This window comes from Oncorhynchus masou, chromosome 21 (genome assembly GCF_036934945.1).
Source record: "Oncorhynchus masou masou isolate Uvic2021 chromosome 21, UVic_Omas_1.1, whole genome shotgun sequence".
Classification (NCBI taxonomy): Eukaryota; Metazoa; Chordata; class Actinopteri; order Salmoniformes; family Salmonidae; genus Oncorhynchus; species Oncorhynchus masou.
Genome location: NC_088232.1, coordinates 10,052,516 through 10,078,836, shown reverse-complemented (window position 1 = coordinate 10,078,836; position 26,321 = coordinate 10,052,516). Strand labels below are relative to the sequence as shown.

Here is a 26,321-nt window from a genome sequence, read left to right as displayed (position 1 = left end):
GTACTGGGCCATACGCACTACCCTCTGTAGTGCCTTGCGGTAGGAGGACGAGCAGTTGCCATACCAGACAGTGATGCAACCCATCAGGATGTTCTCGATGGTGCAGCTGTAGAACCGTTTGAGGATCTGAGATCCCATGCCAAATCTTTTCAGTCTCCTGAGGGGGAATAGGTTTTGTCTTGCCCTCTTCACGACTGTCTTGGTGTGCTTGAATCATGTTAGTTTGTTGGTGATGTGGACGCCAAGGAACTTGAAGCTGTCAACCTGCACCACTACAGCCCCGTCGATGAGAATGGGGGCGTGCTCGGTCCTCCTTTTCCTGTAGTCCACAATCATCTCCTTTGTCTTGATCACGTTGAGGGAGAGGTTGTTGTCCTTGTACCACACAGTCAAGTCTCTGACCTCCTCAATATAGGCTGTCTCATCGTTGTCGGTGATCAGGCCTACCACTGTTGTGTCATCAGCAAACTTAATGATGGTGTTAGAGTCGTCCCTGGCCGTGCAGTCATGAGTGAACAGGGAGTACAGGAGGGGACTGAGCACGCACCCCTGAGGGGGCCCCGTGTTGAGGATTAGCGTGGCGGGTGTGTTGTTACCTACTTTTACCACCTGGAGGCGGCCCGTCAGGAAGTCCAGGATCCATTTGCAGACGGAGGTGTTTAGTCCCAGGGTCCTTAACTTAGTGATGAGCTTTGAGGGCACTATGGTGTTCAACGCTGAGCTGTAGTCAATGAATAGCGTTCTCACATAGGTGTTCCTTTTGTCCAGGTGGGAAAGGGCAATGTGGAGTGCAATAGAGATTGCATCATCTAGAGATAGCATCATCATGTGTTGGTGCGGTATGCAAATTGGAGTGGGTCTAGGGTTTCTGGGATAATGGTGTTGATGTGAGCCATGACCAGCCTTTCAACGCATTCACGACTACAGATGTGAGTGCTTCGGGTCGGTAGTCATTTAGCCAGCTTACCTTAGTGTTCTTGGGCACAGGGACTATGGTGGTCTGCTTGAAACATGTTGGTATTACAGACTCGGACAGGGAGAAGTTGAAAATGTCAGTGAAGACACATGCCAATTGGTCAGTGCATGCTTGGAATAAACATCCTGGTAATCTGTCTGGCCCAGGGGCCTTGTGAATGTTGACCTGTTTAAAGGTCTTACTCACATTGGCTGTGGAGCGCGTGATCACACAGTCGTCCGGAACAGCTGATGCTCTCATGCATGTTTCAGTGTTACTTGCCTCGAAGCGAGCATATAAGTAATTTAGCTTGTCTGGTAGGCTCGTGTCACTGGGCAGCTCTCGGCAGTTCTTCCCTTTGTAGTCTGTAATAGTGTGCATGCCCTGCCACATCCGACGAGCGTCGGAGCCGGTGTAGTACAATTTAGGGCAAAATTAATTTATTTAAATTGACTGATTTCCTTATGTGAACTTTAACTGTAAATCTTTGAAATTATTGCATGTTGCATTTATATTTCTGTTCAGTATAGTTTATCTTTGTATTTTTTAATAGTTATGTGTATTCATCTTGATTAACATTGATAAGGTCAACTTTTTACAAATATGCATCAATATAATATTTCTGTGTGCCGCTTGTTGTGATGCTATAAACATAACATGAACGAATGAAAATGAACATTCGTGTTATTTTATGGATAATACTTTGTTTTGCCTTATTTAGTACGTGATAAATCGAGATTGCAAGGCAACGATCGATTAGTAGAGCCTTTTCATTTGGGCGTATTCGAATCCGAAACCGTTTCACTCAGTTATGTCCAATCGGAAACCGGATGCATAAGTAAAGTCTAAAGTTTTGGGAAGCTTTTGCAGGCAGTATTGATTAGTATGACATATTACAAACAAAGGCTTACAGCAAATAATGTAATTATGTGAACATGCACATGGAAACGTGAAATTAAACTTAAATCGCCTGAAAAAGAGAGTAAGTTTATTCCTTATATAATTTACTAGCCGTTAGCGGAGCAGTGCTACCAAACCATGTAGACATAACAGCTAAAGTAGCTATTTAAAAGTTGCTTTTAAATGTTTACAATAATTATCTCATAAAGAGCTTCAGATAATAATGTACGTTAACGATGTAAACGCATTTGTGTTTATTAGTTAGCAACGCTCTTTGTTTATGTTGTTTCTACCACTTAGCTAACGTGTTTCAACCGGATAACGTTACAAGTAACGTTATGCAGCTTAATGTCCTTTATCTACGAAAGACGCGTTTGCAAGTCGCAGGGTGAGAGGGTACAGTGGAGATGGAGTTGTAAACAATTTGGTTTATCAAAGATTTTCGCAAGATCTGTTTTATTCAGATGAATGTTACAACTACGAAAGGAAAAAAAACAAATGTTCTTTGTTGGAAAACGACATGCAGCTGAAGCATCAATGTGGTTAATCATTAACCCAAAGGCTGGCTATATGATATCACACATGTCGAACTGCTAACACAAGACGAGTCCACTTAACTATAGCTATTAGTTTAGCCTAGTTCAGAGCCCTATGTTGACATCCACATTTTTATTTTACCTTTATTTATCCAGGCAAGTCAGTTAAGAACAAATTCTTATTTTCAATAACAGATTTGTACCTTGTCAGGGGGTTTGAACTTGCAACCTCCCGGTTACTAGTCCAACACTCTAACCACTAGGCTACCCTGCCGCATCACATATATGGCCCTTGGATAGAAAATCTGCTTTTGTACATTTGATTTTATTTCCATTGTTTGCTCAATTTCCTCCTCAACCCACAGTGTATATCAACCAAAGCAGCGGCAAGGTGTGAGCGTATTGGCAAACGCCAGCTATGGAAACGAAGTTCAGCATCGATGACGCGTTTGTGCTGGAGGGGGAGGATGAAGGGGTGTCTGATGGAGACAAGGAAGGATGGAAGGGCAGAGAGAAAGACAGAGAGGGGGGAGAGATGACGTTCGGTACCCTCTCCTTTGCCAAACCCCAGACTCACTCACCCTCCACTGTGGCTGGCTCCCCCGACCACAGCAGCAGTCTGAAGTACCAGGTGATGCCCCATCATACACATAGAAGTGATATCAGGGAGTGATGTTGTGTGGTGGTGACCTAACATTTTTCTCTTTCTCGCTGCTCGCACAGAATCTGGAAAATGAAGATGTCTTGGGCAGCAGTGGCAATTCCTCTTTCAATAACTTCTTCAAAATCAGGTTGGTCTTCATTGGCATGTTGTGATTGCATCTGGCATTACCTAGATGAGAATGGCACCCTCAAATGTAAATGTGTGTTCCTTATTTTCTATGATATCAATAAAGATGTTCAACTTTCAATTTTTTCCCTCTCAGTGATCCTGCGACTCTGTCTTACTGCAGCTCCCAGTGGTCGTTCAGCACTTTGAGTTCTGTCACCCAGCTCTCTGCACACTGCTGCGGGTAATTGACCACGCACACACACACACACACACACACACAAATAGTCATTCACAAGAATGCATTACACTGAACCATGCCCACAATATTACATAAGATCAAGGATGTACTCACACACACTCCCAAACACCCACAATGACTGATGAAAACCCTGATGTTTTCCTCAGGTGGACGTCTCACCCTCTGGTGAAGAAGAACCGAAGAGTGGTCCTCTCCTCATTCCTTCTCCTCATCACTGGAGTTGGTAAGTCACGCCATCTCTGCTGAAAGAAAAAAACATCTCCTGTGATTCTCCTCCAACAGTGTTTTTCACCAATCCATTCCTGGGGGAACGCGCAAGTGGTAACAATTTTTGTACCAGCCCGGCACTAACAAGACTTGATTCAACTAACCAAAGGCTTGCTGATACATTGAATCCTGTGTGTTATTACTAGGCTCGGGGGAAAAAATGTGCACACAGCCCAGGAATTGGTTGGGAAACACTGCAGTCTAACATTTAGTTTGTGTACGGCGGTTTATATTTTATAGAAATGTCTTGTTTTTTTATCACCCATTGTCAGCCATTGTGATGTATTCATGGCACTGAACTTTGTCTCTGAATAATTCCTCTTGTGTTCTCATATCTATTGTTAGTTATCTTGAGATATTGCCTTTTCATTAAATGTCCATGTTTTCTTTCTCTCAGCTCTCATTTTCACTGGTGTCGTAATACAATTGAATCCGGATGCAGGTAAGAAAGAAATTCAGTGAATGTGGGGTGTTGTCACATATCAGTGAAGATGTCTGTATTCTTGGTTGTTGGTAGTCTTTTACTGTGGGCTTTGACATGGTATCTTTGATGTTTCCCACAGGTGTCTCAAGTGCCATTTTCTTCATACCTGGATTTCTTCTCTTTATTCCTGGGGGTATATAGTGTTCTTTACCTTGACTTGGTTATGACTTATCACTATGTTGATAAAAGTAATCTGCAGATTAAATACACACAGGCATTATAAAAGCTTCACAGTTTACATGTGCATTACTATGGCTTCATATGTTTACTACAGAAATGATTAAAACAGTGTGGTAATTGTTTTCTCTCCTTTTCCCTCAGTGTACCATGTGATTTACATCAGTTGTGCGGTTCGGGGAAGACGAGGCTTCAAGTTCTTCTACTTGCCCTATTTTGAAAAATGACCCATTGCACTATACCTTTTTTTGTCAAATTTTGAGATTGTACTTTTTTCAATTATGTAACAGATGTTTTTTCTTATCATGTAAAACCTTTTTACCCTGTCTTTATACTGACCACTACTACAAACTCAACCACTTCGTGCCTCGATAAGCTTCTTGCACATCCTGTATGGAAGAGAAGGAGTCTGATTTGCCCTGCTGGTGTTTGTCATGTCTCGTGAGTAAATAGTGACTGTGAAACTACAATAAACCTGTTTTTTGTATATTACTTTTAAAAGGTCTCCATGAGTCAGTGTTTGCTAGTAGCGCTGGTGTTGGAATAAACTGCATGGGAATTTTAGGACTGCTGTGATGCGGTCGGTGCCGAAAGTATTAGGTATTTCTCTGATGTGTTTGGTGGGGCCACATCCCCAAGATGTTAATGACTGGCATGATGAGTGTTTTCGCTTGTGTATAGATCATCACATCTGAGTGCAAGAGTATCCTATATGCAGTGTTTTGGCTACTTTTGGAACAATAAGCATTTGAAAAGCATAATGTTGGTGGGTAGGGAAAACTTAACCACATCAATGTTAGAGAGGAGTGGAGAAAAATTATCAACGGACAATCACATTTTCATGATTGTGGACTTCAGGAAACAGCAGAGGGAGCACCACCCATCCACATTGATGGGACAGCAATGGAGAAGATGGAAAGTTTTTATTTCCTCTGTGTACATATCACTGACATTGAAATGGTCCATCCACACAGACAGTGTGGTGAAGAAGGCGCAACAGCTTGTCACCTAAAACCCTTACAAACTTTTAGATGCACAAATGAGAGCATCCTGTCGGGCTGTATCATCGCCAGGTACGGCAACTGCACCGCCCACAACCACAGGGTGGTGCGGTCTGCACAACGCACCACTGAGGGTAAACTACCTGCCCTCTAGGACACCTATAGCATCCGATGTTACAGGAAGGACGAAAATATCAAGGACAACAACCACCCGAGCCACAGCCTGTTCACCCCGCTACCATCCAGAAGGCAAGATCAGCACATGTGCATCAAAGCTGAGACCGAGAGACAGAAAAACAGCTTCTATCTCAAAGTCTCAGACTGTTAAACAGCCATCACTAGCGCAGTGAGGCTGCTGCCTCCATACAGACTTGTAATCACTGGCCACTTTAATAAATGGAACACTGGTCACTTTAATAATGGCACTTTAATAATGTTTACATGTCGTGCATTACTAGTCTCATGTATATACTGTATTCTATACTATCTACTGCATCTTAGCCTATGCCGCTCTGACATTGCTCATCCGTATAGTTATATATTCTTATTCCATTCTTCAAATATTTGTGGTGGAATTGTTAGATATTGCTGCACTGTCGGAACTAGAGGCACAAGCATTTCGCTATACCCGCAATAACATTGCTTGCAAGCCTTGTGTATGTGACCTATACAATTTGATTTGATTCAAATGGTAGAGGGTCCCAAGGCGTCAGCAGTGACGTCAATCGATGTGTCGATTTCTCGCGAGCTCTCCCGAAGAAAAGCAGTCGGCTTGACACTCGGGGGAAACAAGGATGGAGGAACTGGCTATCAAGCTACTCGCAGAAGGCATTCAGAAGAAGGTGGTCAGTCCAGGCAAAGGCGAGCTTTCAACGTTTCCTGATGGGACCAATGTGAGTTATAAAATAGTGAATTTAATCCACGTTCAAAGGGTAGTTTTGTATGTGTAGTGCTGGCTAAACGGATTAGCATTATTCGCTAGCTAGCTGCTAACATTAGCATGGAGCGAAATTATCGAGGTTTGACATGTTCTGAGGTGATATATACTTTACCTTATTTTAGTTCAACTATAACTCTGTCTACCAGAATTTCTGTAAATAACAATTATCAGCCAATATGTAATTATTGGAGTTTTTTTGGTGGTACTGTAAGAGGGCGGTGCTTTTACAGGATGGACAAGTCTTCATTGATTTTCGTCTCTCTTATTGGTCGGTGGGGATGTCCGTCAACTTGTAAACATTACTACTACGTTTTAATTGGATAGTCGGCAAGATCGACCGTATTGTTGGATAATCAGTGTGAATTTGTGCCTCTGCCTGTTGATAAAAAATATCGAATTTCGTTTGATATGGGGTCTTTTAATATGTGGAAGACCTGCATTTTAAACCTTTTACAAGCTCACGCTATCAGCATTTATTGTCCAACTTTTGTATATAATAATGTTCAGCCTGTTGGGAAGTGATTATGTAGAAACTACAACTTTTACTGTTACTAAATAGAACAAACTCTGTTTCATCAATACAATGTATGACATGTACACTGAACAAAAATATAAACGCAACATGCAACATTTTTAAAGATTTGACTGAGTTTCAGTTCATATAAGGAAATCCAGTCAATTTAAATAAATACATTCGGGACAAATGTATGAATCTCAAATGAATGGGAATACAGATATCCATATGTTGGTCACAGGTGCCTTAAAAAAAAAAGTAGGGTTGTAGATCAGAAAAGCATTCCGTATCTGGTGTGATCACCATTTGCCTCATGCAGTGCGACACGCCACCTTCGCATAGTGTTGATCAGGCTGTTGATTGTGGAATATTATCCCACCCCTCTTCAATGGCTGTGCGAAATTGCTGGATATTGGCGGGAACTGGAACACACTATCATACACGTCGATCCAGAGCATCCCAAACATGCTCAATGAGTGAAATGTCTGAGTATGCAGGCAATGGAAGAACTGGAACATTTTCAGCTTCTATGAATAGTTTGCAGATCCTTGCGACATGGTGCTGTGCATTATCATGCTGAAATATGAGGTGATGGCGGCAGATGAATGGCAGAACAATGGGCATCATGATCTTGTCACAGTATCTCTGTGTGTTCAAATTACCATCGATAAAATGCAATTGTATTTGATGTCCGTAGCTTATGCCTGCCCCATACCATAACCCCACCGCTGCCATGGCCCACTCTGTTCACAACGTTGGCATCAGCAAACCGCTCGCCCACACAACGTAAGACATGCTTTCTGCCATCTGCCCAGTACTGTTGAAACCGGGATTCATCTGTGAAGAGTACACTTCTCAAGCGTACCAGTGGCCATCTAAGGTGAGCATTGTCCCACTGAAGTCTGTTACGAAGCCTAACTGCAGTCCGGTCAAGACCTTGTGCGTATGGAACATTTCTGTGATCTTTTTATTTCAGCTCATGAAACATGGGACCAACACTTTACATGTTGCGTTTATATTTTTCAGTGTATTACATTATTTATTCACTTGTGTAATACCAGTTCTCCATTCTACCCCCCCCCCTACAATTTTCCAACAGGTGATATTCCACTAACGCTCCAGCCTGTGTGATGGCACGGTGCTGGATGACTCCAGGACCATGGGGGGCCGGAGCAAGCCCATGGAACTCATCTTGGGAAAGAAGTTCAAGCTGGCCGTGTGGGAGCGAGTCATTGCCACCATGAGGGAGGGAGAAGTGGCAGATTTCACATGTGACGTCAAGGCGGGTCGCCCAACTTAACATGGTTGATGTGGATGGATTAGAGACTGTTACTTTTGTGCACACACCCACAGACATACAATTGGTGGCAAAAACATAGATTGTTATGGAATTTGACAGGGTTTGTCAATACGTTTTGTTGTTTCAGAGAATTGTATTAATTGTACTTTAAAATCCACCAGTCCCTCAATTTGTCCCAGTGAATAATGTAACCATCCTCTTTCCCTCTCTCCCTACAGCACACAGCCCTGTACCCGCTGGTGTCCCAGTCCCTGAGGAACATCAGCGCAGGGAAGGACCCCCTGGAGGGCCAGAGACACTGCTGTGGCATCGCTCAAATCCACACACACCACTCCCTGGGCCACTGTGACCTGGACCAGCTCCAGGCCAACCCTCAGCCCCTGGTCTTCACCCTGGAGCTCATGGAGGTGAGGGGGGGGCCTTATTTATTCTCCATTAGGGGTTCAAGCACACTGTGCTGAGTCTGGCTCCTCAAGTTTTTCCATCCAGGGAATTTTTCTTGCTATTGCTTATTTCTTAGTGCCCCAAGCACTCATGGTGCTTTGCTCTAAGTAAAATCGACATCTGTCTCGCCTAGATGGTTATATGAACTCTGAACTTCTACCACGACATCAAGAGGAGGATGGCACCCTTCCTTTCAAAGTGTATGTCCTCAAGAGTTTTTCCCTTTGCCACTGCTTGCTCTTTGGGGGTCTAGGCCTGGTTATAGTAAAAGCACTTTGTGACAACTGGTTCTGTTAAAAGCGCTTCATCAAAATGTTTTCTAACCCTTTTATCACCCAAGCAGCACTCATGCCATTGTCATTTCACTGCGTAAATTCATTTTGATTGAATAATATGATTGACGCCTCTCCCAGGTTGACGCCCGGCTCGTTCAGACTGGATATCTGGGCGATGACGGACGAGGAGAAGCTGGAGGTGGCGCATCAGATCCACGTGGAAGGTAACGCCCTGTACATGAAGGGCAACGTGAAGGAGGCGGCCGAGAAGTACCACAATGCCATCGCCTGTCTAAAGAATCTGCAGATGAAGGTAAAGATTTGACTTCAAACCTTGCTTTTTTTTGGCATTTAACAGGGTAACATTTAGAGCACTGTGGACAAATACTTTTCATTTAGTTAACTAGCCATTCTGCGCGTCAAATGAGATCTATGCATTCCCTGTCTATAGAACGTCTTAACCCTACTAAATAAGTGGCTAGTCTTCTAACTCCTCCCCATCCTTTGCCCCTCCTCCAATCAGGAGCGTCCGGGCGATGAGGGCTGGATCAAGCTGGACCTCATGATCACGCCCCTGATGCTGAACTACTGCCAGTGTCAGCTGGTCCAGGGTCAGGACTATGAGGTGCTGGACCACTGCTCCTCCATCATCTCCAAATACGAGGGTGATTCACAAACTTCTGAATACATTCAGGTGTAGCCCTGCCCTAGGATCAAGTGAATATGCTGAATTTACATAACAGTAGGCTATGCTCTGAAAGCAAATGTGTAATTTGTCATTACTTAAGGCAATCCCTTTAAAAAATAAACATTTGTTACTTTTGCTGTTCTGTTTTGTCTACAGCAGGCCTGTTGCAAGTGAATGACAAGTCCTTTTGAATTTTTATTGCTTACTACCAGCTGCTCACACCAGCCTCTTTCCCATTGACACTCTTACCTCTCACCCCCGCAGACAACATGAAGGCCTACTTCAAGCGGGCCAAGGCCCACGCGGCAGTGTGGAATGAGACGGAGGCGCGGGCGGATTTTGCCAAGGTGGTGGAGCTGGACCCGTCGCTGGGGCTCTCGGTGGCTAAGGAGCTGAGGGCCGTGTGGGAGAGGATCCGCTCCAAGGAGAAGGGCCGCTACAAGAGTCTGTTCAGCTATGACAGCAACGCCCTGGCCACCGCTACCATGGTGAGTAGCCGAGTACCTTCTAGAAGTTTCTTCAAATCTGGGCCCATATTAAAACAGCATCTTAGAGTAGCAGTGCTTATCTAGGATCAGCCCCCCTCCCCCCTAAAATAAAAAAGGCCCAAATTAATCTATATTAGCACTCATACATGAATGCTATGAGTGTTTTCCCCAAATCTAGGAGCAAATTACCTGGTGTGAAGAAAATGTTTACTTTATTTTACTAGTGAAATGAATGATCATGTGTCTTCACACTAATTGTCTTTTTAAATTGGCAGTAATTACCCCTTAGTGTTGAATTACTAATTAGGTAATGTTCTTTTTGAATGTCTAAAACTGTTATGCACTCCTTTTAGGGCTGAATTAAGAAGACCATTATTCTTGTTATAAAGAAGAGGAAGAACAGTTGTGGACACAATGACACGTTTAGTTTTATCCACACATCAAAGCCATATTCACTTACCCCATGAAACATCACTTTCGCGGTGCACATGGCACATTATCTTTCTAGATTCACTTTTATCTTTTATAGAACGACATTACACACCCACACACATCTACCCTCAACAGACCTTCAAAGTTCAGCTTTCCCCTACCGCAAACGCTACGCAAACAGCCAGTTACATCACACACACATGCTGCAAAAGTACAGGAATACGCAGGAGATCCTCCACTTCTGGCAGTATGACTGGGACATCAACTTCGGAGACAATCACCAGATATATATTTATGGACACTAGAGCAGTCTCCACCATTTCCCTCTTGTTCACCCCTTATTTAACCCTATTAATGTTCAATATGTCTATTAAAGTTAATTACTTTTATCTTCACTTGTATCTATGTTATTATTACTGTATTACATTTCATTTGCTAATTTGTCTTTGTGGTCCTGTATATTTTAAGCTAGAACATTTGTAATGGACACTCTTGCCCTCAACTCAAACACCACCCCACTTGCCTTTTGGTCAGTCGAACAGAGCTAATGATTTGCCAAGTCACTGGCTTCAGTGAGTGTAGTTTAGGATAGTGACCATTTTGGCCCCTAGCTCCTTCCCGGTCTGTGTTCAACAAACTGAAAGGACTGGATAGGGGAAGGCAATATGGTGAAGGCTCCACTTTATAAAAGTAAGAGTACAAAAAACACTACACTCAACATTGATTTCATTGGTAAGCAGTGTTCAACCTGGTTTAACCAGGCTACTTATTATGCTTCCTATAAAATGTCTACGACGGGACAGCGAATGCTTTTTGCTGCCATGTAATGACTGAGAAGCCAAATAAGAGGTGGAACTCTTACTGGTGTGTTTTCGTAATGATACCCAATGTTTGCTTATGAACACACTCACCCGCACTTACTTAGGCCTCATTGTGCAAAGCGTTCACCAAATCTCCACACAGTGCTTATAGAAAGTCCACACTCCCTTTTAAAATGATCACCTTTTGTTGCCTTATAGCCTGGAATGTAAATGTATTAACAATGATCTGTCTTTGCATTCTACCCCACAACTTCCAAGTGAAAAAGTTTTTTTTTTTTTCCTAAACTTAAATAGCTTGGTTGGATAGCAATCCTAAATTAGCTCCAGTGTAACACCTTAAGACACACCAAGTTAATTGGCCTCCACCTGTGTTAAATTGTAGTGATTCACAGGATTTCAGGATACATTTAGCAGTTCCAGTTCGTTCCCTCTGTTGGGTAATGAATTGCAAAGCAAACGCTCAACCATGACCTTTCAAAAGAACCCCGGGACAGATCAGAGGATGAGTATAAAAAGATTTCAAAGGCCTTGAATATCCCTTGGAGCACGGTCAAGACGAAGTGAAAGGTGTATAGCACCACCTAGACTGCCCTCCAATCTGGATGACTGAGCAGGGGCTACCAAGTCTGATGGCAACTTTGAAAGAGCAGACTTACGGCCAAGACTGGTCAGTGTGCTTGTGATTTACTCAAGCCTTCCACAAATGTGATGTAGGGTGGCAAGGAAGCCCACCATGAATCGGTTTAAGTATGCAAAAAACACTCAGGAGATTCTGTAGCAAAAGGTTTTGTGGTCTGATTAAACAAATTTTACTTTTTGGCCGAAATGCCAAGTGTTACATTTTGCGCAGCATCATGTTATTGGGATATTTCTAATCGCCAGGGACTTATCAGGATAGAATAGAAAATGAAGGGAAACTATGTACAGAAAAGTCCTTGAGGAAAACCAGCTGAAACTGGAACGGAAGTTCACCTTTCAGCATGACAACGACCTGAAGCCCATAGCCAAAGCTACTGTGGAGTGGCTAAGGAATAACAAGGTAAAGTCCTCAACTGGCCCAGTCAGAGCCGCGACCTAAATCCAATCTAAAATTTGTGGCATAACTTGAAGATCTGTCCATGAACTTGAACAGTTGTTAAGAATGGTCAAACATTGTCAAACCTAGGTGAGCAAAGTTGGTAGAGACCTATACCAACAGACTCACAGCTTTAACTGCTGACAAATATGCTTCACCAAGTATTAACTTGGGTGGAGACTTATTTTTCTTCACACAAAAATGTTCCTTAAATGTGGAGTATGTCGTTTAGATCCTTAAAATGAAAAACTGAGGCCCTGACAAACAAATGTAAAAAGGTTCAAGGGTGTGTAGACTTTCTATAGGAGCTACATCACAGAAGGCTACTGAGGGGAGGACAGCTGATAAATGGCTGGAACAAAAAAAACAAAATGAAAATCAAACGCATGGAAATCATGTTTGATACTATCCCAGACATTACCTCCCCAGTTAAAGGTGCCACCAACCTCCTGTGCACTAGATACAAATGAAAAACACTCACTTTTTTAATTGGAAAACTTTTCTAACTTTTAATTTCATTCAATTCAAGTACAGAACTGCAAAAATTGGGTTTACAAAATTGCCATACTAACAAAACTGATTTCAGGTGTGTAGGGTGGAGGTAATAGTTAATTGGGTGGAGGATGAAGGGCAAGGAAAGCTTGACTGTATGTGGCAGATAGAGGGTGCCATGACAGCAGAAAATGTGTGTAGGGTGGAAGCATGTGGAACAGAGAACGGATATTTTCAAGATGCTGTTAAGCCTTGTTCACATCAAATAGCATATCTGATTCAAATTGTATTTTTCCTGCAGTCTGAACAGCCAAAAAACACATGGAATAGGATGACTTCAAACCACCGTGGTGTGGCAAGAATATGTGGTAACTAACTAGCTTGTTGTTCACAAACAAATTAGTGAATGTGCTAGAAGGATAAACAGCTACCTGGTTAGTTGACTGCTGTGGCTAGCCAAACAATACTTGTTTTGAAAATTGGATTACCTTATCCTTTGGCGGCTTAAAAGTGTGATTTTTTTCACTATGATTTTGAACATTCAAAGCAAACTGGGGAACATCCATTGCAGGCATTGTCACCTTAGCTTGCCACATAACTTCTGAGTGATAGGAAGAACGAACGCACACATTTGTCATTACTATGACAAGTAGCATAGCCATGTCAACAAATCCAAATTTGGTCACTTGCCGTTTGGACAGTGAATTAATCCAAAACGGATTTGAAAAACAAAGCTGATTTGAGTATTAAGGCCTGCAGTGTGAACAAGGCTTAAGTGTTGCTTACTGTAAAACAATGTGGAATTAAACCTTTGGATGTAGAGTGGTGTCAGTATAGCAGCTAAGAGAGAAAGTCAGAGTATCAACCTCATTTCATTGTGGCATAGTTTTCAAAAATCTATCAAATATTGTACAGCACTATCACCTCTCCCCCACTGAACAGGACAGACCAAAATGAGAAAATATTTACCAGCCCCTCGTGATGCCTATGAAACAAATAAGCTACAGAATGTTCTGAGAGCAAACTGTCCTACAACTGCAAAATGTGTTACACATTCTGAACACACCCCATAGGCGATGTGAGAAACTATATGGGAAAAAAGGTTACAGGTTCGGTGGAGCAATGGAGACAAAAAGTCAGGATAAAGACGGGACACATAGATGAGGCCTATACAAAGACAAGGGGGGGAATGGAGGGATTCTGCAAAGGGTTATGTGCGAGCGCTCCTCTCTGTCTCCGCCAGACACTCCCTGACCAGCGCCCTCGCATGAATGATACCTAGAAGACAGATGAACAACATCACAAGTTGGGATTTAGAACTTTTACTTCATGTGTGGAGAAAAATACCGTCTCCTCATTGAACCTTAATGTGAATTGAAATCCATGTATTTCCATGTAAACTCATATGGAGTAAGTAGGCCTATGGGATGGGATCCTCTGTCACCCCATCGAAGTTTAAATGTGTTAAGGTTAGGGACATCCCAAGGATCCCAGATAACCCTGTGAGTCGAGAGCCAAATGGCCGTGGTGTGAGAAGCATGGGTGAAATGTTTGTTTGGTTCATTGAAAAGTATTTACGGCAGTAATTATTCATGAGAGAAACATTTTCCTTGGGATTGCTAGCCTCACATACTGAAGAATTAGAACTACATTTAATCACCAAGTACTAGTTTTGTGTGTCCTGCATTTGGGCAATTCCACAGTAATGTAATTATGATGAGACTCCGATTTTTCACTTTAAAAATATATGCCAAAGACCACTGGTTTAAAAGTTTAACAATTTTGGTATCCTTTTTAAAGTGAAATCGGAGTCATCAAATTGTCCATTTCTCATTTTGTGCATAGCATAATATTATTTGAACTGAGCCTAATTTAGGCATCTTTGGATTTAAAAGGACAATGTCTGATTGGACTGGCTATTTTGCTAATTGAACTTGGTGGATTTAAACTTTTTGATGATTGATTGACTGGATGACTGAGCTCGGTAATGGTTTTATTGAATGCCCGAAAGCCTTAACATATACAGTTTGGCTTTTATTATGATCCATTTTTGCTGCTGCCATGCAACATTGATCATTGCTTTCATCCACTGCCTTATGTTCATTTCTTGTTGCTGTGTTTATGCATATAATATTCAAGTGCTTACTGTCTGCTTGCTGGGTATGTGCAGCGTGGTTCAGGAAAAGGAAAGTAAGCTCTATGGAATACTGATAAACACCCTGTCAATACAACCACAACCTTTGCTCCAAGCTTTGTGGATATTTGTGGTGTTCAGTTGATCGGGCTGCAGTACCTCTCTTTAGCCTCTCCATGGCGCTCTTGCTCCCAGCGTAGGTGGGGCGGATCTCGCGACTCATCTCCTCGATAACTGACAGCAGCTCGCTGTAGGTTGAGCCCTGAGACACTTTCACTGGCTGCGTGTGTGTGTGTGAGAGAGGGGGGATACGAGACAAAGGTCATATGCTGGAAGACAGCAAAAACAACTAGAAATCCCAATTGATCCTGAGCAAGATACAGTCCCTTTATATCGTACAGAAGAGAAGAGATACAGGGGGATAATTGCCATGTCGAAGTGACAGTTATACAAATAAACACTCGCCAACAAATCTATTTTAATTCAATCGACCAGTAATGATCTGCTTTGTATTTGTTGTTAGTGATACCTGGACCCTATTGATTAGAGTCACAGCCGTGTATATGCCACCCAAGCAGATACCTTGTCGGCCCTGAAAGAACTTCACTGGACTCTGTAAACTGGGAACCATACATCCCGAGGCTGCATTTTTGGAGCTGGGGATTTTAACAAAGCTAACCTGAGAACGAGACTTTTTAAATTCTATCAGCATATCGAATGCGCGACGCGGGCTGCTAGCATTCTGGATCATTGCTACTAACTTTACGCGCGATGCATACAAAGCCCCCCCCTGCCTTTGGCAAATCTGTCCATGACTCCATTTTGTTGCTCCCAGCCTATACACAGAAACTAAAACAGGAAACGCCTGTGTTCCGGTCAATACAACGCGTGTCTGATCAATCGGACTCGGCGCTTCAGGATTGCTTCGATCACGTGGACTGGGATATGTTCCGGATAGCCTCAGACAACAACACTGATGTATACGCCGACTCTGTGAGCGAGTTTATTAGCAAGTGCATTTGAGATGTCATACCCACTGTGACTTAAAACATTTCCTCACCAGAAACTGTGGATTGATGGCAGCATCTGCGCAAAACTAAAAGGGTTAACCACCGCTTTTAATCATGGCAAGGCGACTGGAAACATGGCCGAACACAAACAGTGCAGCTATTCCCTCCGCAAGGCAATCAAACAAGCAAAGCATCAGTATAGACAAAGTAGTCGCAATTCAACGGCTCAAACACGAGACATATGTGGCAGGGTCACGGATTACAAAAAGAAAACCAGCCCCGTCGGGGACATCAACATCTTGCTCCCAGATAAATTAAACAACTTCTTTGCTCGCTTTGAGAACAATACAGTGCCTCTGACACGACCCGCTACCAAAGCCTGTGGGTTCTCCTCCTCCGTGGCCAACGTGAGTAAAACATTTAAACGGGTTAACCCTCGCAAGGCTGCCGGCCCAGACAGCATCCTTAGCCGCGTCCTCAGAGCATGCGCAGACCAGCTGGTTTTTAACAGACATATTCAATCAATCCCGATCCCAGTCTGCTGTGACCACATGCTTCAAGATGGCCACCATTGTTGCTGTTCCCAAGAAAGCTAAGGTAACTAAACGACAATCGCCCCATTGCACTCACTTCTGTCATCATGAAGTGCTTTGAGGGACTAGTCAAGGAGCACATCACCTCCACCCTACCAGGCACCCTAGACCCACTCCAATTTGCTTACGGCCCCAATAGATCCACTGACGATGCAATCGCCATCACACGGCACACTGCCCTATCCCACCTGGACAAGAGGAATATCTATGGAAGAATGCTGTTCATTGACTACAGCTCAGCATTTAATACCATAGTACCCTCCAAACTCGTCATTAAGCTCGAGACCCTGGGTCTCGACCCGGCCCTGTGCAACTGGGTCCTGGACTTTCCGACGGGCCACCCCCCAGGTGGTGAAGGTAGGAAACACACACAGACAGCGTGGTGAAGGCGCAACAGCACCTCTTCATCCTCAGGAGGCTGAAGAAATTTGGCTTGTCACCTAAAACCCTCAAATTTTTACAAATGCACAATCAAGAGCATCCTGTCGGGCTGTATCACCGCCTGGTACGGCAATTGCACTGCCCTCGACCGCAAGGCTCTCTAGAGGATAGTGAGGTCTGCACAACGCACCGCCGGGGGCAAACTACCTGCCCTCCAGGACACCTACAGCATCCGATGTCACAGGCCAAAAAGATCATCGACAAGAACCACCTGAGCTACTGCCTGTTCACACTGCTATCATCCAGAACGCAATGTCAGTACAGGTGCATCAAAGCTGGGACTGAGAGACAAAAACAGCTATCTCAAGGCCATCAGACTGTTAAACAGCCATCACTAACATATGAGTCTGTATGTTGTCAGCAGCCTCTCTCTCTGGCCACTTTAGTAAATGGACTCAAAGGTATCACTAGTCACTTTAAATAACACCACTTTAATGTTTACATAACATGTATTACTCAACTCATATGTATATACTGCTCTATACCATCTACTGCATCTTGCCTATGCTGCACGGCCATCGCTCATCCATATATTTATATGAACATATCCTTATTCATCCCTTATATTTGTGTGTATAAGGTTGTTGTGAATTTATTAGATATTACTGCATTGTCAGAACTAGAAGCACAAGCATTTCGCTACACTCGCATTAGCATCTGCTAACCATGTGTATGTGACCAATAAAGTTTGATAAAATACCCTGAATAACATAACATATTTAACATGACTCTAAAGTATCATAGGCATTAGTTAAAGCAGTTAGCGTTGAGGGTCAGGCTGTTCTGTCCTACCTGAACGAAGCCCATCGACGGTGGGCCGAAATCACTGAACGCTGGTCTGAAGTTGGAGGGGAGTGAGGGGGAGGGCACACTGGAGCCTAGGCAGAGGAAAGACAGAATTCAGACGCACTGAAGCGCCCTATGACTAGTTATCATCTTTAAAATGGAAGGCAGGGGCATAAATGCTGCGTGGTATCGGTGGCGCATTCATTCTGGGGCGGCAGGTAGCCTAGTGGTTAGAGCGTTGGACTAGTAACCAAAAGGTTGCAAGATCGAATCCCCGAGCTGACAAGGTAAAAAGCTGTCCTTCTGCCCCTGAACAAGGCAGTTAACCCACTGTTCCTAGGCCGTCATTAAAAATAAGATTTTGTTCTTAACTGACTTGCCGAGTTAAATAAAGGTAAAATTAAATAAAAATAAATCATTCTCAGGTGAGAGGGATCGTTACATTATGGTTGGTAGTATATGATTGGTTGCTGATGTGTAGTTTGTTCCCTGGGCAGGTCACAGGAATAGGGCTGCTAGTCTTATCTATTGAATGGAATCCACTGCACTGTGGTAGGGTTGAGTTCAGTAAGATGGGTGAAAACCAAACCAACAATGGGTAGTGTAGAGGGTGTATCTATAGAACCTTGATAGCAATAATAGTGGATACTAAAGAACCAATTGACAGTTGGCAGAAACCTGGCGGGGTGTGGTTGGAGCCGGACGGAGCAGGGGCGATGGGTTTGTAGCTCATCGCGCTGTCACTACGGACCTCCCCGTACGACGGCGCACCGCTTCCGTCCGTCCCGTCGACCCTGTGCTTATACAGCTTTCCTGGTGGGCTGGGCCCCTGAGAGCTAGAAAGAGAAATTAATGGTGTTATGTTTGCCATGTATGACATTCATCAACAACATGGTCAGTCTAGCCTGGTCCAGAATAGATTGTACTATGCAAGTCATGTTGAATGTTCTGTATGGCCAATTGGGTTTGGCATGACAATGATTTGAGGTATGTTGTTTAACTCGTACAGATTTGGACCAGGCTGTCATGATGTTGTCAGTGGATCACTGACGTTTGCAAATATATGGCTTAACGACCCAGACCTTAGGTTACCTAGCTAGCTAGTAATCGAACAAGCCCAGCTGGTTTCAAACATTTGTCACAACAGTGCCTGTTCTCCACATCGGCTTAGCGAGCAACTTTGCACATTACGTCAGTACCTCCTCGGGTCGTAGTCTATCGTTAAACGACTGTACTAACGTTGGCTAGGTAGCTAAGCTAACGTTAGCGAACTAACTAGTTACCGAACCAAAGGTCGACGAGATGACATCTCGCTTCAGACAAAGTCCAATTAACAGAAACAAAGCTAGTTAGCGGGTGACCTAACTTGTAATTGCAACGACTTCGGTGATCACTGCGCATTTCATAGCTAGTTAATCTCTACTTAGCAAGAACGCTAGCTGTTTGCTGACTGGTTTGCATTCGGTGTGAAACAGGCTTGCTAGCTAACGGTATCTAGCTAGGTGAATAGCTATAACGTTAGATTGTAGCAAGTAATTACATAATGCATTTGCGTTCCATGGGTTTAAGTATCTCAGTAGCCATTAAAAACATGTAATAGAAAACAACAGTCAAGGGGAATGCTTTCGAAATGTACCTTTCTAGGGGAAGATTTTCAGCCAGGTCGAAAAAGCAGCTTCCTTTCTCCTGCTGAAAAGGGGCGTGATTATTGATGCAACGTTGACTGAATATTCATAAAGTGATGCGTTGTCATTGGCTAAAAACAAATCAATGGCAGGTGAGCGGAAATGTCTATTTATCAGAGCCTTCGTCGATCATCATGTCAACATGTAGGTCATATAAGGTTACTGCCTGAACCGAAACATCAATCATACAATAAACCAAATGTTTTTTATATTATGCCACATCAAGGCCCTTCTTCCCCAGGTTTGCCAAATAAATGTAATATAACTATGTGTCCGTGTGCGTGCGAGAGTGATCTGAGAGAGTGATACGAGGTCTTGTCAGTTTAGTAAAAAAAAATGTATAGTGTTTTCAGGCTATCACTGTCCAAGGCCACACAAGCTGATTTGCTAAATGGTTGACTTGGAAGTGGACACACTGCATCATTAACCTTGGACAAGAGATAGAAGAGAACAATGAATAGTGGCAAAGTTGTATTTTTGGTTGGAACCAGTGGCGGGTTTAGGTATGGGCGACATGGGCAGCCGCCCAGGGCGGCATCTTGACAGGGGCAGCACCCGGCGCCCGCACAATTGTTTTTGGAATGGTGACATTTGCGCGATTGGTTTTCTATCGATCATTTGCACGATCGGTTTTCTATCAATCATTTGCACATCGCGTCAAGGATATAATGTCACCGTGTTGGACTGTGGGTCAATTAACCTTGTCAGAGTGGGCATCCCTGCATAACATAAACAAAATAAATAATTTCCTTTTAGCAAAGTTTTAAGTTTCCATACTGTAGATAACAGTGATGATTTTATTATTACTGGGTATGTGTGTGGGATGTTCCACCACTAGAAATGCTGTGAATAACGTCAACCAATGCCCACATGCTCTCCATTAGAAATGCCTGTTGCAGCATCCCCCACCAAATCCTGCTGCTGAGCATGAAACACTGTCTACAGACCCTGCTGACTGGCCTTTAGTTCTGACTGATGTAATCTAACTACATGAATTCGGACACAACTGGCTTGCAGAGGACCAAGTGAGGTACCACCTCACTTTGTTTTCCCAAGGAATGAGAGTGATGGAAGAAGTTACCACCATCAGTATTTCAGGAAGACCTTGGTAAGTGGTGAAAAAAATCCAAAGAAGTTAGTTGGTGTATTCTGAAAGAAACAACAGCCTCTTCTGCTTCTGCTACAAACTATTTTCTAAGAAGAAAATTAATTTAGCAAACTCAGGACTGACAGACTGGAAACATTAAAGTGTTTTTCTGACTTCACACAACAGCAGTCCAGAACACCAAAACTGCATAGAATTATGGAAAGAACTGGCAATGAGGATCAAAAAAGGGGAAACAATTGATGAGCATGAGATAGCACTTATAGAGGCTGAGAGGATAAGATGGAAAGAGGTGTTCATACGTCTGACTGCTATTGTGCAGTCTCTGGCCATTAGAAATCTGGCACTAAGGGGACAAACAGAAACATTGTATTCTCCGTCAAATGGAAATGTTCTCAGAGGTTGAACTAATGGCCCGATTTGATCCAGTCATGAAAGAGAACCTTAAACGTGTCCAAAAAGGGACCTCGAGTCACACCACCAGCTACCTCGGCCACCAAATACAGAATGAACTCATTGATTTGTTGAGCAGCAATGTCATTTCAATAATGGTGCGTGACATCAAGCTGGTAATATTCTTCTCTATCATTCTAGGTTGCACCTCAGATGTCAGCCACACTGAACAGTCAGTTGTGATTAGAATTGTGTCACTGAAGGAGGAGCCCCACATAAAGGAACATTTGATGGGGTTTCTGGAGGCAGAGAAGTCCACGGGCCAACATTTGGCATCCCTGATTCTCAAAAGATCAGAGGAGCTAAAAATTTCCTTTGAGGACTGCAGAGGACAGTCTTATGATAATGGGGCCAACATGAGAGGCAAAAACAAAGGTGTCCAAGCCAGACTCCTGGAAATGAATCCAAGAGCTCTATATGTGCCATGTGGGGCTCACACATTGAACCTGGTTGTGGCTGATGCTGCTAAAAGTTCTGTTGATGCCACAGGTCACTTTGGCATCTTACACAAACTGTACACCTTATTCTTAGCCTCCACACAGTGATGGGCCATCCTGAAAAAAACATGTGAACATCACTTTGAAGATGTGGACCGATACGAGTTGGGAGAGTAAAGTTAAGGGTGTCGAGCCACTGCGGTATCAGGGAGCAGCGGTGAGAGAGGCACTGATTGAGGTGAGGGGTCAAACCAAAGATCCTGTGATAGAGATTGAGGCCAAGTCCTTGTCAGAGGAGATGGGATCATACCGATTCAGCATCTGTACAGTGGTGTGGTATGACATCTTGAGCCAGATCCAACATGTGAGCAAGCTGATGCAGTCTCCAAGCTGAAGGGGGGTTTCGCCCAGGGAGCCATACAAGCTAGAACCGCCACTGGTTGGAACATTACAGAGTTGATTGCTTTCCAGGTCGCCTTTAATTGGTCAAGCTGCACATACAGTGCCTTGCGAAAGTATTAGGCCCCCTTGAACTGTGCGACCTTTTGCCACATTTCAGGCTTCAAACATAAAAGATATAAAACTGTATTTTTTTGTGAAGAATCAACAACAAGTGGGACACAATCATGAAGTGGGAACGACATTTATTGGATATTTCAAACTTTTTTAACAAATCAAAAACGGAAAAATTGGGCGTGCAAAATTATTCAGCCCCTTTACTTTCAGTGCAGCAAACTCTCTCCAGAGAGCCTTTCTAATCGACCTGGCCGAGGTATCCTGGAATGACACTGACCTCATCCCGTCAGTAGATGATGCCTGGTTATTCTTTAAAAGTGCCTTCCTCACCATCTTAAGTAAGCATGCCTAGCTTTTTCAAACAGAAATTTGCATCCTGTAGTACTAACTCAAAAAAGTTCTGGGACACTGTAAAGTCCATGGAGAATAAGAACACCTCATCCCAGCTGCCCACTGCACTGAAGATAGGAAACACTGGCACCACTGATAAATCCACTATAATTGAGAATTTCAATAAGCATTTCTCTACATCTGGCCATGCTTTACACCTGGCTACACCTACCCCGGTCAACTGCCCGGCACCCTCCACAGCAACCCGCCAAAGCCCCCACCATTTCTCCTTTACCCAAATCCAGATAGCTGATGTTCAGAAAGAGCTGCAAAATCTGGACCCCTACAAATCAGCCGGGCTAGACAATCTGGACCCTCTCTTTCTAAAATGATGTGCAAAAATTGTTGCAACCCCTATTATCAGCCTGTTCAAACTCTCTTTCGTATCGTCTGAGATTCCCAAAGATTGGAAAGCTGCCGGGGTCATCCCCCTCTTCAAAGGGGGAGACACTCTAGACCCAAACTGCTACAGACCTATATCTATCTATCTTTCTAAGGTCTTTTTAAAGCCAAGTTAACCTCTTACATCTATGGGGGCGCTATTTCATTTTTGGATGAAAAACGTTCCCGTTTTAAACAAGATATTTTGTCACAAAAAGATGCTCGACTATGCATATAATTGATAGCTTTCGAAAGAAAACACTCTGACGTGTCCAAAACTACCAAGATATTCTCTGTGCGTGCCCTAGAACGTGAGCTTCAGGCAAAACCAAGATGAGATGGCATCCAGGAAATGAGCAGGATTTTTGAGGCTCTGTTTTCCATTGTCTCCTTATATGGCTGTGAATGCGAGAGGAATGAGCCTGCCCTTTCTGTCGTTTCCCCAAGGTGTCTGCAGCATTGTGACGTATTTGTAGGCAGATCATTGGAAGATTGACCATAAGAGACCACATTTACCAGGTGTCCGCCCGGTGTCCTGCGCCGAAATTGGTGCGCAAAAGTCACCTGCCAGTATTTTTCCATGGGATACAGAGAGGAAAGCAAGCTTCCACGAACTGCATATCAATGAAGAGATATGTGAAAAAACACCTTGAGGATTGATTCCAAACAACGTTTGCCATGTTTCGGTCAATATTATGTAGTTAATCCGGAAAAAGTTTTACGTTGTAGGTGATTGAATTTTCGGTTCGTTTCGGTAGCCAGACGCAATGTAGAAAACGGAAAAACTGCGCATTTGGTATGTAACTGAGAGTCTCCTCATTGAAAACATCAGAAGCTCTTCAAAGGTAAATGATTTTATTTATTTGGTTATCTGGTTTTTGTGAAAATGTTGCGTGCTAAATGCTACTCAAAATGCTATGCTAGCTTTGCATACTCTTACACAAATTAGTCAATTTCTATGGTTCAAAAGCATATTTTGAAAATCTGAGATGACAGTGTTGTTAAGAAAAGGCTAAGCTTGAGAGCAGACGCATTATTTTCATTTTATTTGCGATTTTCAGAAATCGTTAACGTTGCGTTATGCTAATGAGCCTGAGGCTTTAGTCACAAACCCGGATCCGGGGTGGGGAGTTTCAAGAAGTTAACAAACAGATTACCGACCATTTCGAATCCCACCGTATCTTCTCCGCTATGCAATCTGGTTTCAGAGCTGGTCATGGGTGCACCTCAGCCACCCTCAAGGTCCTAAATGACATCATAACCGCCATCGATAAGAGACATTACTGTGCAGCCGTATTCATCGACCTGGCCAATGCTTTCAACTCTGTCAATCACCACATTCTTATTGGCAGACTCGACAGCCTTGGTTTCTCAAATGATTGCCTCACCTGGTTTACCAACTACATCTCTGATAGAGTTGAGTGTGTCAAATTGGAGGGCCTGTTGTCTGGACCTCTGGCAGTCTCTATGGGAGTGCCACAGGGTTCAATCCCCGACTCTCTTCTCTGTATACGTCAATGATGTTGCTCTTGCTGCTGGGGATTCTCTGATACACCTCTACGCAGACGACACCATTTGGTATTCTTCTGGCCCTTCTTTGGACACTGTGTTAACTAATCTCCAGACGAGCTTCAATGCCATACAACTCTCCTTCCGTCGCCTCCAACTGCTCTTACACGCAAGTATAACTAAATTCATGCTATTCAACCGATCACTGCCCACACCTGCTCGCCCGTCCAGCATCACTACTTTGGACAGCTCCGACTTAGAATACGTGGACAACTACAAATACCTAGGTGTCTGGTTAGACTGTAAACTCTCCTTCCAGACTCACATTAAGCATCTCCAATCAAAAATGTAATCTAGAATTGGCTTCGCATATCGCAACAAAGCATCCTTCACTCCTGCTGCCAAACATACCCTCGTAAAACTGACCATCCTACCAATCCTCCACTTCGGTGATGTCATCTATAAAATTACCTCCAACACTCTACTCAACAAACTGGATGCAGTCTATCACAGTGCCATCCGTTTTGTCACCAAAGCCCCATATACTACCCACCATTGCACCCTGTACGCTCTCATTGGTTGGCCCTCGCTTCATACTCGTCGCCAAACCTACTGGTTACAGGATACCTACAAGTCTCTGCTAGGTAAAGACCCACCTTATCTCAGCTCACTGGTCACCATAGCAGCACCCACTTGTAGCACGCGCTCCAGCAGGTATATCTCACTGGTCACCCCCAAAGCCAATTCTTCCTTTGGTCGTCTTTCCTTCCAGTTCTCTGCTGCCAATGACTGGAACGAACTGCAAAAATCTCTGAAGCTGGAGACTCATATCTCCCTCACTAGATTTAAGCACCAGCTGACAGAGCAGCTCACAGATCACTGCACCTGTACATATCCCATCTATCTACCTACCTCATCCCCATACTGTATTTATTTATCTTGCTCCTTTGCACCCCAGTATCTCTACTTGCACATTCATCTTCTGCACATCTACCATTCCAGTGTTTTAATTGCTATTTTGTTATTACTTCGCCATCATGGTGTATTTATTGCCATAGCTCCCTTATCTTACCTCATTTGCACTCACTGTATATATACTTTTTGTTTTCTTTTGTTCTACTGTATTATTGACTATGTTTTGTTTATTCCATGTGTAACTCTGTGTTGTGTCGAATTGATATGCTTTATCTTGGCCAGGTCGCAGTTGCAAATGAGAACTTGCCTACCGGCTCAAAATGGCCAGGAACAAATGCTTTCTTCTGAAACTCGTCAGTCTATCCTTGTTCTGAGAAATGAAGGCTAGTCCATGCGAGAAATTGCCAAGAAACTGAAGAAACTGTACAACGCTGTGTCCTGAAATCTGTTAAAATGTCCCAATTAATACATAAATTTCATCTGTTGATAAAGTTTTACTGTTGTGTTGTTGCATGTTTCACTGTACTCAACAAAAATATAATTGTTGCCATGGCAATGGGGGGGGCACAGTTATTGACAGCTCAGATACTTAAAAGTCCTATTGGTACATTTGAATGACCTCTGATCAATCGCACACAGGAACCTCTTGTTCCTCTGGACCTGTTACCTCTTGTCCCATTACACAACAGATTACACCCTTTTGTACACAATATGGTGTACATTTGAACTCCAGGATTAGAATTGCAAGGATTGCAACCGTGTCAGCGTGCACTGCGCCCAGCCCGCCACAGGAGTTGCTAGTGCACGATGGGACAAGGACATCCCTGCCGGCCAAACCCTCCCCTAACCCGGACGACTTTGGGCCAATTGTGCACCACCCAATGGGTCTCGCAGGCGTGCGACAGAGCCTGGACTCGAACCCAGAATCTCTAGTGGTACAGAATGCACTGCGATGCAGTGCCATAGACCACTGCGCCACTCGGGAGGCAGGGAACCATTATTGACACACACAAGAAACTGTTGAGTGTGAAAAACTCAGCAGTGTTGTAATTCTTGACACAAACCAGTGTGCTTGGCACCTACTAGTACCATACCCCGTTCAAAGGGACTTACAGTACATATGTTGTCTTGCTCGTTCACCCTCTG

The 26,321-nt window shown here is 43.5% G+C and overlaps 2 protein-coding genes and 1 pseudogene across 2 annotated transcripts; 2 read left to right on the top strand and 1 right to left on the bottom strand.

Moving 5' to 3' along the window:
- Positions 1 to 1,750: 1,750 nt before the first annotated feature.
- LOC135507793 (transmembrane protein 134-like) lies at positions 1,751 to 4,851 on the top strand. The gene is made up of 8 exons (XM_064927452.1): positions 1,751 to 1,937; positions 2,757 to 3,022; positions 3,115 to 3,182; positions 3,318 to 3,404; positions 3,569 to 3,645; positions 4,087 to 4,131; positions 4,253 to 4,306; positions 4,495 to 4,851. Exons 2-8 carry the CDS (start codon positions 2,810 to 2,812, stop codon positions 4,575 to 4,577), a joined length of 627 nt encoding a protein of 208 aa, XP_064783524.1. The 5' UTR covers positions 1,751 to 1,937; positions 2,757 to 2,809; the 3' UTR covers positions 4,578 to 4,851.
- A 1,258-nt stretch (positions 4,852 to 6,109) lies between these two features.
- LOC135507792 (AH receptor-interacting protein-like) lies at positions 6,110 to 10,827 on the top strand (annotated as a pseudogene).
- A 2,261-nt stretch (positions 10,828 to 13,088) lies between these two features.
- On the bottom strand, positions 13,089 to 19,488 carry LOC135507790 (cyclin-dependent kinase 2-associated protein 2-like). Its single transcript, XM_064927451.1, has 5 exons — positions 19,421 to 19,488; positions 18,463 to 18,620; positions 17,791 to 17,876; positions 15,114 to 15,234; positions 13,089 to 14,098 (listed from the first exon to the last, which is right to left on the bottom strand). The coding sequence occupies exons 2-5, from the start codon at positions 18,515 to 18,517 to the stop codon at positions 14,031 to 14,033; spliced, it is 330 nt and encodes a 109-aa protein (XP_064783523.1). The 5' UTR covers positions 18,518 to 18,620; positions 19,421 to 19,488; the 3' UTR covers positions 13,089 to 14,030.
- Between the last annotated feature and the right edge of the window lie 6,833 nt (positions 19,489 to 26,321).